At 44.1% G+C, this 13,369-nt stretch overlaps 1 protein-coding gene across 1 annotated transcript in view; it reads left to right on the forward strand.

Moving 5' to 3' along the window:
* The window catches only part of LOC107114165 (protein cornichon homolog 3), a 152,923-nt gene that overhangs the window by 69,781 nt on the left and 69,773 nt on the right, over positions 1-13,369 (forward strand). The window contains exon 3 of the mRNA XM_015415602.1: positions 2,760-2,807. Within this exon, the coding sequence (XP_015271088.1) occupies positions 2,760-2,807 (48 nt within the window). The remainder of the gene's footprint in view (positions 1-2,759; positions 2,808-13,369) is intronic.

Below are 13,369 nucleotides of genomic sequence, written 5' to 3' on the forward strand. Positions count from 1 at the left end.
GACTCAGACTGATTTGTAGATTTTGACCTGCTTGATCCTGCTCATTTGTAATAACCACTCTGTCGTTTCCAGGAACACAGAACTCAAACCCCACTTGATGCCTAACTATAGCCAGCATAACATCTTAGGAAGTAATTTTCCCCTTTAAACATTTCAAGTTCTGTAGGAAAGGATTTATCTTTTCCAAGGCTGCATTACCGTGCATGCTGACCACTCAAGAGTAGTGCTGATAATAGCTTGGTGTTCATGTACAATCTTGCCTAGAGATGCAGATAGAACTCTCTTAGTGTAAGTGGGAGATAGTTGTTGTAGCAAATTAAATTAAACTTGCTTCAAAATTGAAAGAATTCAACCCTGATGTAGTAGCTGATCACACGAGGCAAGTGGCAGTGTCTGCTAAATGCAGCATATTGTATGGGTGTGGCTCAAGTGGTTAAGACGCTGAACTGCAGGCTGTGGAAGGTCAGTAGTTCAGCAGTTCAAGACCCGGGTGCCGCAAGACGGGGTGAGCTCCTGTCTCTAGTTCCAGCTCCTGCCAACCTAGCAGTTCGAAAGCAAGAAATTGCAAGTAGATAAATAGGGACCACTTCGGTGGGAAGGTAACAGCGTTCCGTGCACCTTGGTGTTTAGTCATGCCGGCCACATGACCACGGAAACGTCTTCGGACAGCGCTGGCTCTTCGGCTTTGAAATGGAGATGAGCACCGCAACCCTAGAGTCGGATTTGACTGGCTTTCGAGCAAGGGAACCTTTACCTTTTAAGAGGTGTAACATCCACATTTATCTAAATGGTACCTGAAGGAGAAAGGGGTCACAGCATCTCTGAAAACCAGTGGACCAAGCTAAGTAGTGAGATGAATACATGAAAATCACACAAGGCAAGTGGCAGTGTCTGCTAAATGCAGCTGGAGTTTGCTGGAAGGGGCATCCTCAGACTTGATAGGGAAAGGGGTTAGTGAGTACTACCCTAAAATGGTTGCCATAGGAGATGGAGCTAAATCCAAAACAGCTGCCACAAGCGGTAGAGCCAAATGCAATGCATCTCTCATTGACTACAAAAGCATTACATGGCAACCACATTGAACACATGAAGCTGTCTTATGCAGTCTGGTCATTGGCCTGTCAAGGTTAGGAATGGGCACGAACCGGCAAAATGCGGTTCATGTCAGTTCATGGTTTGTGGCTGAACCACAAACCGAACTGAACCTGGAAGTTCTTTTGCAAACTGAATCAGCTCATGGTTTGTGGCCTCACAAGGCCCATTGAAAGGGACTGTAGTTCCTTTCAATGGGATTTGCAGAAAATGTGAAAATCTACAGCTGACTACAGCTGTGCAGTCCCTTTAAACTTTATAGGGATCACTAAAGTGCATTAAAAGTGGACTGAAAGTGCATTATTCAATATGTGTGAGATAAAGCTGACTTGTCCTCTTTATTCTCTAGTGGTTGCAGCTGCTATTGCAACCATGCAAAACCCTTTCATTTGAATAGTGGCAGCCAATAACAAGCCCAGGTTCACAGGGGCTCTACTCACTTTCTGAAGAGCTTTGGGGCATCATGGTACCTATGGGCAATGCATTAAGGGAACCCTGTCTGTGTGCATGTAAAGTGCCGTCAAGTTGCAACCAACTTATGGCGATCATATAGGGTTTTTGAGGCTAGAGACTAATAGAGGTGGTTTGCCATTGCCTACCTCTCCATAGCGACCCTGGTATACCACATCCTTATTCCCTTTATAGAAATACTTTCCTGAACAATCCTGGTTTACACAGGAACATAAATGGTAGTGGAATGATTCCCAGTCATGTTCCAAAACATTCTTTGTTATGATACAGTAAAAGCTGGGTGTTTGGTTTTGTTTGCTTGCAGATTGAATACCTTGACATAGATTTTTTTTGCATTCATTTCACATGGCCCTGTATGTATCTAGTGTGGCCCACATAGATACACAATCGTGTTTTAATAAAGCTAGAACTGATGTTCCAGACCTTGCCCTTGGGGTCGCCGGGTGTCATGCAGCAGACCCTGTCTTGTCTCTTGGGCATCTACTGTAGAGGACGGTTGCAAGGATTACTGTGACAGTTTTTATCTGTCACTTTTTGAAATCACCATAGAAATGCTTAGTATTGCTTTAATGAAACTTCTATGTGTAGGAATGAATCTGCTCCAATGGTTAGTAACAGGGCTTTTTTTGTAGAAAAAGCCCAGCAGGAACTCATTAGCATAATAGGTCACACCCAACAGCAGAAACTCATTAGCATATTAGGCCACACCCCTGAGTGCACATCTCATTAGCATATTAGGTCACACCCCCACATTACAAGAACTGTGGTCATCCAGCCACGCCCACCATTTGCTTCTTATTCTGTTTACCTTGTTTGTTGTCAAAACCCAGGGCTTTTTTTGTAGCAGGAACCCTTTGCATGTTAGGCCACACACCACTAATGTAGCCAATCCTAATGAGTGTCTGCTGTTGGGTATGGTCTATTATGCTAATGAGTTTCTGCTGGGCGTGGCCAACTTGGGACCCAGCCGGAACTCCGTTCCTGTGTGTTCCTGCCAAAAAATAGCCCTGGTTAGTAACTTCTGGAATAGTGAATACAAATGCGGCACTATTCATTACTAACAAAACTCAGCCAGAATAAGTTGAAGGAAACCTAAACTGAAGTAATTAAATTTGTGAACTGTTTCCATTATTTGCAAGAGTTTATAATATTCCATACCATCTCCCCATCCTTCCCTCCTTTTTTTTCTTTGACAGAGAGAGCGATTGAGAAATATTGAACGGATTTGCTTTCTTCTGAGAAAGGTAAGGGTTATCTTGTGCTGGTTGCATATTGTTGGAAGGGATCTGAGCCACTACATTTGTACTAACAGAAATAGCAGCTAACTGTCCTCAGGTCCCCCTTCCATTGTCTTGAGGGAGGAGGAGGTAACAGCAGGGCTGAAATTGAAAATGAAGTGACCTTTGAAGAAGAGGAAGGAAGCTAATTAGAAGGAACTTTCATCAGTCAATAATATCCTGAAAATAAATGAACTTTTCAGAACATCACCGGGCTCACTTTAATAATCTCATTTCTGAATGCAGGGGAAGACTTTTGGAAGCATAATATATATCTGACATGAGGCCTAATATACCTTTGTGACCAAGCTTCGTTCTAAGCATACAACTTCCATAACCGCAATGTGAACATTGTGAACAAGTTCGAATGTAACCACAATGTGAACTCTTTCTGGAACATATTGAATATGTCTCCTGTTAGATACAAAATACAGTAATTAGACATTATCACTTCATCCGAATATGGATGAAAATCCTACTTATTGTTCCCCGTGCTTGACCTGCGTGCATCATTTATTGCATCTGCAGATGCAGTTCTTTGTGACCCTCTCTTACCAGCCACCTTGAAAACAAGGGTCAAACGGTGGGGTCGAAGTATTTTTAAAAAATGTTTTGCTTATTTTTGTCCCATTTCAAATAAATCAAAATCCTTATACCTTTCCCAAAACACACATCCACTAAGGGCTACACTGCACAAAACATTTTTAACAAGTCAGGTCCAGGTTCCTTTGGCCCAACTAACTTCCCTCACAGACACAAAGGAGATGCAGGGACCATTGTTTTAAAAGTCTGTGGGAGCTCAGTTTAGCGTGGGACTGTGTCACAGGTTCTTCCATTGAGGGAAGGGCCACTTAAATTAGACGAAGGTATCTTGGAGGATGGTTGGATGTGCTCCAACATGTTTCTCTTTTAATTTTGTCTTGAAAACTAGATTTACCACTAGTATTGGGCCTGTGTGTATATATAGCCAGCATCTTCACTGTCCTGCCCAGTCCATTCATTCAATGAAATGAACATAAGAACATAAGAAGAGCCCTGCTGGATCAGACCAATGGTCCATCTAGTCCAGCATCCTGTCTCACACAGTGGCTAACCAGTTCCTCTGGGTGGCCAACAACAGGGCATAGAGGCCAAGGCCTTCCCCTGATGTTGCCTCCTGGCTCTGAGATTCAGAAGATTAGTGCCTCTGAATGTGGAGGTTCCCTTCAGTCACCATGGCTAGTAACCACTGATAGACCTATTCTCCATGAATCCATCTAATCCCCCTTTAAAGCTGTTTATTAATGTGGCCATCACTACATCCTCTGGCAGCGAATTCCACATTGTAATCACTCTCTGTGTAAAGTGGTATTTCCTTTTGTCCGTCCTGAACCTAATGCCCATCAGGTTCGTTGGATACCTACATGTTCTAGTATTTTGTGAGGAGAAAATTTTCTCTTTGTCAACTGTCTCCACACCATGCATAATTTTATAAACCTCTATCATGTCCCCCCTTAGTCATTTCTTTTCTAACTTGATAAATCCCAGGCTCTTCAGCCTTTCCTCATAGAGAAGGTGCTACAACCCCCAATCATCTTGGTTGCCCTCCTCTGTACTTTTTCTAGCTCTCAGGCCTTGTCTTTGAAAGCTGATGCCACAATAAATTTGTTTGCCTTTAAGGTGCTGCAGTGTGTGAGTGTTAAGTGTTGCCATATTGCTTCTGACTTATGGTGACTCTATGAATTAGTGACCTCCAAAATGTCCTATCATTAACAGCCTTGCTCTGGCTTTGCAAACTGAGGGCCTTTGTGGCTTCCTTGATTGAGTCAATCCTCTCATGTTGGGTCTTCCTCCTTCAGATTTCCTTAGCATTACTGTCTTTTCCAGTGACTCTTGTCTTCTCATAATGGGACCCAAATATGATAGCCTCAGTTTAGTCATTTTAGCTTCTACAGAGTTTAGGCTTGATTTATTTAATCTAGAATTTTTTTGGTGGTCCATGGTATCTGTAAAGGTCTCTTCCAACTCCATATTTATTTATTTATTTATTTATTTTTCAAATTTATATTCCACCCTCCCTGTGAATGGGCACAGGGTAGATCCCATGCGGCATCACAAAAACACAATAATAAATAGCTCATTAAAATGTTAAAACAAAGAATTTAAAAATAGATTGCTTCAGTTATTGTACAGTCTCTGATACTGGTGCAGCTGGATTCTAAATTTGTTTAATCCGGGGCACATGGAAGTGGTGTCTTCAGCAGGGGAGGCCCACTCTTTAAATAGGCACCTGCTGCCTCAACTAAAAACCTGGTGGAACAGCTCCATTTTATAAGCCTTGTGGATTTTACGTGGGCATTTTTTACCAGGCTGGGGCCAGGGCAGAGAGAGCCCTGGTCCTGGTCAAGGCTAAATGGACATCCCTCGGGCTCTCTGGGGCATATATGGGCACAAATGAATCGAGTTTCTTCCTGTCAACATTCTTCATTGATTGACTTTCACACCCATACATAGCAATGGGGAATGAATTGTCTTGAACTTGGTTGCCATGGCACATGGCATCTTTTCTGGCTCCTTCATCGTTGCCCTTCCCATCTCCTTTTGATTTCTTGGTTGCAGTCTCCCTTTTGGTTGATGTTTGGACCAGGGAATATAAAGAATATAAAATCTTTAACCATTTCAATTTCTTTATCATCAGCCTTGAAGTTGTGTAATTCCTCAGTAGTTATTACATTATATTTATTTATTTATTTATTACATTTATATCCCGCCCTCCCAGCCATGGCTGGCTCAGGGTGGCTTACAACAGCATAAAAACAATAAATAGTATAATAATCATAAAACCATATAACAATCACAACATTAAAAGGTGCTAACAATAATAATCCAATTACCATTAAACAGATAACAATTTAACATTATATTTCAAATGGCGCTCAGACTTTCAAGCCATCCTAGTGATCAATCTCGATGTAATATTGTACGGGTGACTCAGGCTGCTTTAAGAATTTCAGGGGACAGGACAGTCTCCCCCGGGGTGGCTTCTAATTGAACACCTGGCAGAACAGCTCTGTCTTGCAGGCCTTGTGGAATTGCATAATGTCCCGTAGGGCCCTGATCTCCTCCGGGAGCTCGTTCCACCAGAGTGGAGCCACCACCAAGAAAGCCCTGGCCCTGGTTGTAGCTAGCCTGGCATTTTTTGGTCTGGGAAGGGTGAGTCGGTGTTGAGACCCTGATCGCAGTGCTCTCTGGGGAACCCTCAGGTATGTAGGTCCCTGACCATAAAGGGTTTTAAAGGTAAGAACCAGCACCTTAAAGGGAATTCAATATGCTATCGGTAGCCAGTGCAATGTCTTCAGCACAGGCTGAATGTGCTCCCGTATTGGGAGGCCCACCAACAGCCTGGCTGCAGCATTTTGCACCAGCTGTAGCTTCTGGATTTGTGATAAGGACAGCCCCATGTACAGAGCATTACAGTAGTCCAACCTCGAGGTGACCGTCACATGGATCACCATTGCCATCATTGCATTCAAGGAAGGGAACCAGCTGTCTAATCAGCCAAAGATGATAAAAGGCCGACTTGGCAGTGGCTGCTACCTGGGCCTCCATTGTCAAGGAGGCATCCAGGAGCACTCCCAAACTCCTAACCTCTGGCTCTGGCACCAACTGAGCCCCATCAAAGGTCGGGAGTGGGATCCCTACCCTTGGTCCGCCCCAACTCAGGCACAGGACTTCTGTCTTTGTCGGGTTCAGTTTCAACTGGCTCAGCCTAAGCCAGCCAGCCTTGTCTTGTAACGCCCGGTCAAGTTCTTCTGGTTTGGAGTTGGACCGGCCGCCGAACAACAGATAGAGTTGGGTGGCATTAGAGTACTGGTGACACCCAGGCCCATGTCTCCGTGCAATCTGGACAAGGGGGCACATGTAGATGTTCAATAACATTGGGGACAACACCGCCCCCTGAGGCACTCCACAATCAAGTGGGTGCCTTCGGGAAAGGTGTTCCCCCAGTGCCCCCCTTTGTCCCCGGCCTTGGAGAACGGCCTTGGAGAAAGGAGACGAGCCATTGCAAGGCAGGCCCCTGAATCCCAATGCCAGCGAAGTGGTGGGCCAGTAGCTAATGGTCGACCATGTCGAACACAGCCAATAGTTCCAACAACAACAGCACCGCCACTCCGCCTCGATCCAGATGCCTTTGGTCTGTGAGGGCAACCAGAGCCGTCTTCATCCCGTGACCCGGGCAAAAGCCAGACTGGAAGGGGTCTAGAATGGAAGCATCATCCAAAAAGCTTTGAAGCTGCATCGCCACAGCCCTCTCTATTAACTTGCCCAGATAGGGCAGGGTTGGAAACCAGCAGATAGTTTGCCAATTCAGCCGGATCCAGAGATGGTTTTTTAAGGAGAGGACGTACCACTGCTTCCTTAAGCGCTCCTGGGAACAGTTCCTCCGAGAGGGACTTATTGACTATTTCCCTGAGGGCACCTTGAAACCCTGTGTGGCCAGCTTTAATCAGCCACGACAGGCACGGATCTAGGGAGCAAGTGGTAGGGCGTACAGTCAGAAGCAATTTGTCAACTTCCTCTAGGCTGAGCAGGTTGAAATGATACATAACCCGACTAGAAGACGTGCAAGGGGCCTTGAGCTCACTCACTGTTTCAAATTTGGTGGTGAGGTCAAGGCGGAGCGACAAGACTTTGTCTGCAAAATAGCTCACAAAAGCCTCACAGCTGATATCCAATTCCCTAACATTTGGCTTGCCCTGAGGCAGAATAGTAATGGACCGAATTGTTCTATATAATTGGGCTGGACGTGAGCTCGCAGACGCAATCGTAACCATGAAGTACTCCTTCTTCGCAGCTTTGACTGCCATCTCGTAGGATCTCATAATCGTCCTATAAGATGCTCTTGTGACTTAATTGCGGGCGCACCACCACTGTCTCTCTAATTGTCTTAGCCCTTGTTTCATAAGTCGCAACTCCTGGGTATACCAGGGAGCAAGCTTAGAGTGAGGGTGCAGAGGATGCCGGGGAGTGATCTTGTCGATGGCCTTCGAGAGCTGGCTATGCCAGTCCTCTACTGGCTCATGTAATGAGCCGCCAGGGGGCATTGGATCCTGAAGAGCCATCTGAAACCGCATTGGGTCCATTTGGCTCCGCGGGTGAGCTAAAATAAGGGCTCCCCCCAAACAGGGTTGGGGTGGGACATTCAGTCCCCAAACAGAGTTGGGGTGGGACATTCAGTTGGGCCCTCAGGGCAAGGTGGTCCGACCATGGCACCACCAGAGCAGTGATCTGGTCCACTTTAATCCATGCTGCAAAGATCAAATCGAATGTGTGCTCAGCTCGGTGAGTGGGGGTCATTACATATTGGGAGAGTCCCAGTGTCACCGTGGATGATACTAGGTCCGCTGCCTGCGTAGAGGTCACGTCATCAGCATGGACATTGAAATCACCCAGGACTATCAATCTAGGGTGTTCCAGTGCCCAGCCTGATATGGCCTCCACCAGAGATGACGAGCTATTGGCCAGTGCATTGACCGGTCAGTAGACTAGCCAAATTGCTAAACTCTCCCCAGCCTCTCACACCAGGCCGGCACACTGCATGCCCATGATCCTTGGTGGCGGAAGCACCCTGAAGGAGTAAGCTTCCCGAATGAATAGGGCCACTCCCCCGCCCCCTAGTCCATGATTGGTGAAGGACCAAGAACCTGGGAGGAGCTAGCTGGGAGAGAGCTACTGTCTCCCCGTCTTGCACCCAGGTCTCGGTCATGCACACCAGGTCTACCTTCTGCTCAAGCAGGAAGTCCCGGAGGACCATGGTCTTATTGATTATAGACCTGGCGTTGCACAACGCCAATTTCAGAAGGGGGTCATTTATCCTAGCCCCACTGCATATAACCTCTGGGATGGGACACAGGCTGGAAGGGGGCCGAGCTATTCTACTTCTCCGTCCTCTTCCCTTGACTCCATACCTGGTCCCACCACTATACTTTCCCCTCCCTAGGAGCACTGGAATTCACTGCCCGGGCATCACCACACCTGGTGGTCTTCGCCAGCCACAACCAGCTAGAGCCTCAGACCGACCAACTTAGTTGGCTGATGTTTGTTTTTTTTTAAATACCCGGAGGGATATTTTTTATTATTTTTATATAAGACTACAAAACTACAAAGAAAATATAAGGGAAGGGGACTACATCTAAGGATAAAGGATAGATAACCACACTATACTAAAAACCCAAGAGGAGGAGATCATATCCGTGTTAATCTAAGTGTTATTAATAAAAGTACTTGTAGAGTTCTTGTTTGTCTTGGCTTCAATGTTAGTATGTTAGTTGTTGTGAGAGAACTTTCTGAGCATCTTCTTGTTATTTGCTTCAAAAGGCAATTTTCAGAGTCCTTCTGCCTTTACTTTGGTTTTCTGCCTCTGAAATCATATGTAACTTTCATTGCACCTGCACCTGTTTCTACAGCAGAGTCCTCATCTGTTCCAGAGGTAGCAGAGTCACTTGATTTTGATTCTTTCTCTGTGGATTCTTCCTCCGGTCCCAACTGACGTCTCAAAAATTCTTTGGCTTTAAAAATGGAGTCAATCTTTTCTCTTTTGTCATTGATTTTAAAGATGACACCCTCTGGGATCGTCCACCTGTACGAAATTCCATTGGTTTGAAGAAAAGAAATTAAGTCCTTATAGCTTTTCCTCTTTTGGCGAATTTCAAATGGAATGTCTTTTAAAGTTTTAATGTTTGTATTCCCCAGTTTCAGTGGAGTTGCTGAAGTCGCTTTTAAAATAGAATCTCTTGTCTGTCTTCTTGAGAATCTGACCACAATGTCTCCAGGCAGGCTATTTTTTAAAATATAATTGGAGTATGCCCTATAAGCAGTCTCCATCTCTTTTACTACTTCATCCGCTGTTGAGCCTATTGCTGGGGCGATGATCTCACTGAGCAACTTCCTCAGATCCTCCTTTTCCGATTCAGGAATTCCCTGGAATCTGAGAATCATATTGGCTTTTTCCATTTGTAGCTGTAACAAACGGTTTTCAATAGTTTTGTTTTGCTTCAACTTCCCCCATTCTTTTCTTCATTTTCTTATTTGTGGTGTCTATCTCTTTAATTCTCTCAGTCGTATGCTCCACCTTCTTCGCCGTTTCTGCCAGTTGGAGCTGCTGGGATGCGAAGTTTTGATTCAGGGAAGTCAGTTGCTGGTTAATACCATCGAGTTGCTTGAGCATATCCGCTAACATTTTCATGACGTCTGCTCCCTCTTCCGGTTTTGGGCTCTGACTACCCACCCGTTTTGTTTTAAACTTTCTTTGCGAAGCCGGCATTTTATACGATTGTTTACAATTCCAAACCGCTTCTCACGGGCTCAAAAAATCGTTGCCTCAATGTCAGCGCTCAAGTAAGTCTCTCAAAACAAAATCGCTGCTTGTTTTCCCCCCTGCCCCTTTGTTAGGCTTATCTGTCCGTTCGCATAAGAGGTGTCCCTCTTTGCGGGGGGAATTCGCTTTTAAAATATTCCATTTATTTTGAACTCACGTTCATTGTCGGTCATTTCTCTGACCTCGCTCGCAGTAATCAATATTCCGCTCCATCTCCAGCACTTGTCCCAGTCAAATCAGCTTGTGCCCGAGGGCCACACAGTGGCAGGACCGTCAGGGCAGAGGGGAGCCTCAATTCTCTGGCATTTAGCCATCGAAGAGGCTGTCCCTCAAAAGCCCTATGGCCTGGAGCCTATCACAAAGGCTCCGTGGGGGTGCTACTTGAGGTAGCACCCCTCCATACCACTGGTGTGCAAGTTGCTCCCCCGAGTTCTGGGGAGAACAACTGCCATCGCTGATCCACAAGCCAGAAACCCTGGCTGATGTTAATATTCCACTATGTGCCACTACTATTAGGTACCCTGCTTGCTTTTGTCTTGATGTTCATCTGTAATCCTGCTTTGGTCATTTCTACTTTAACCTTCATCAGTAGTCATTTCAACTCTTCACTATTTTTTTTACCAATAATGCTAAAAGATGGTATGACAGACTGTCAAGGGTTAATGCTTAACAGAGTCTAAGAACCTTTGAATGACAGGCTGTTCAAATGGAATTCTTTTGAGAGAATCAGTTAAGAAATGATAGTTGATGACAGTTGGGGGGACTGACAGTTGAAGAAGAGACAGTTAAGCACTGACTGTGGACTGGGAAGGACACAAAAGGAGTGAGAGGATCGAAGAAGGTCCCCATTCAAACTGAAAAGGGAAATAGCTTCTAGTTAAGAGAAGTAATCCCCACCCAGTGAAAAGGCAGATAGCCTTAAACGAGGAGTGATCCGTGGTCTGTGTATATAGAATGATTTGGGGAACTTGGTTGTATGTTCCTGCCTTCTAGACCTTAAGAGTCAGTGAAACTCAGAAACCTATGTTGAGTGTTTAAGCAGTAACTGAAAAGAAAATCTCTCTCCTCAAAGTTTTAAAAGACCTTTCTAAATAGCAGAAACACTTACTTGTTGGCAACAAATTATCTGGAGTTAGTGTAACTACAAGGTTACCTCAGTTTTATTATCAGTTCACCTCATACATCCTACCCCTGATTCTACCTGACCTTTTCTCCTCTAAGTTAAATAAAACATTTTGTTTATTTTGAACTTTCAAAAGCTCCTCATGTGCCATTTCAGAAGTTAAGAAGGTGATTATGTCTCTTCCCACAGTTTCCTCGACTTGACCAGCATCAAAACAGATATATTAAAGTGACTGGGTAGGACAGCCAGAGAGAAACAAGAAGAAAATAGATATAGGGGCTGCTCAGCAAGAAAGAAGAAAAAAAAAAAAGGAAATCTTGTGCATGAGGGAGGGAGGAGGGCAAGATCACCATAGATGTCAACACAGTTGCTCTTCTGGAAGTAGTTTTATTGCCAACTCAGCAGTCTTCTAGTTTCAAGTTGTGTCCCAGTTTTTGTAATGTAAAGCAATGGACAATGGTAATTTTATTAATATATGTGTGTTGCCTGGAGCTGTCTTGCCAACACTGGTATTTAATTTTTATTAAGCCTAAGCATTCTTGCTAACAGCAGAAATGGTACCTTTCAGCTAATTACATACTCTACACTGAACATACTCTAGGGATCAGGTTACTTTTCATATACTTAAATTGTTTGTTAATGTAGACTCTATTCCAGGGAGAAGATACTTTTAATTGGGATATGTATTCCAGGAAAACAGGATAATTCAACAGAAAGGCAGACAATTGCAGACAGTAACTTTTGTCTACATAGCAATTTCAAGGTATTCGTGGTTAGTAGAAGAGCTTTGGGTAACATTTAGAACACAAAAGTAGTTTATGAATACAGGAAAATGTTAGGGCAGGTGTGATTTTCAGCAAATTCTAAAGGTATCCAGCTTCATTATTGTTCTCTGTATGGCCTTGAGTAATTAAAAATGTTGTGTGCCTGTCTTCTTCCTTAAAAAAAATATCCTGGGAGAACTTTTGGAAACTCAAAAACCTTGCTGGTCTTTTTCAAAGTTGATCTAGTGAAAGATTTCACGCAGCTATCATTGAGTACAAATTTCTGTCAAAGGTATACTTTTGCTTCCCCCCCTTCCATAACACACAGAGAGGGCTGATTATGGGAAAGAATAATCCAGTCTGAATTTACATATTTCTTCTACACTATTTTGCATACTCTCTCCTTTTGGAATAAGACCATAAAAATGATAGTGATGCTAGGTGAGAGCCACTTTAGGTTGGAGGCAAAGCACCCTAATTTCCCTCAAGAGGTAATGTGATTATTAGCTGGCCTGCTCTGGCTTGCAAGTGTCCATAGTTTGGACCTTCCTAAAGTTACAAACCTTATCTTTTTTAAGGCTGGATTCAAGAATGTGGTAACTGTATTGTTTGTAATCATTAAAACATGTGCTCAGTTTTGTGACCAGATGGGAAAGGAGTGGATGTTAACATCTTCTGGAAGGTTCCATCAAGGGAGATTCCTGATTGGATCCCAGAAACCACCTGATGCCAGAGGGCAAAAGACTATAATAAGGCTATAGGCCAGAGAGAAGCAATGCTAACTTTATGCTTGTGCCATGCTAGTATGCTTTGATATGATATGCTGCATTTTGATGGACTGCTACATATAGAACGCTTTAGGCTACAGCTTGGACTCTTATGCTGCAAGGTGTACCATCTAATACCAGGTACTAAATGTATTAGATAGAAATTTAGCATTTTTATTTATCTGTTACTAAGCTATAGAAGAAGAAGAAGTGTCCGATCCCAACAGCTGTCAATCAAATACACGTTTGTAGCAAAGTATTATTTTATTTAAGCCATGATAAAGCAGGAACAAGTTCACTGTTTGTAATAACTACAACGGTCGGGGCAAGGAATAATAAAGCAGATTCATACTGGCAATAACCAATGGACATGGTTCCCGCTCGCGCGGGTGGACTCTCATATTCGCGCCCATAGCCTGAGAATCAACGGTTCCTAAAAGATAAACAATTAAGCTCTTCTCACACTCTAATTCATTATAGACTAAGCGAAGCCGACTCTTCCCCGCACCTGTGACCTT

The sequence above is a fragment of the Gekko japonicus genome, unplaced genomic scaffold (genome assembly GCF_001447785.1).
Source record: "Gekko japonicus isolate JY-2015 unplaced genomic scaffold, Gekko_japonicus_V1.1 scaffold2602, whole genome shotgun sequence".
Classification (NCBI taxonomy): domain Eukaryota; kingdom Metazoa; phylum Chordata; class Lepidosauria; order Squamata; family Gekkonidae; genus Gekko; species Gekko japonicus.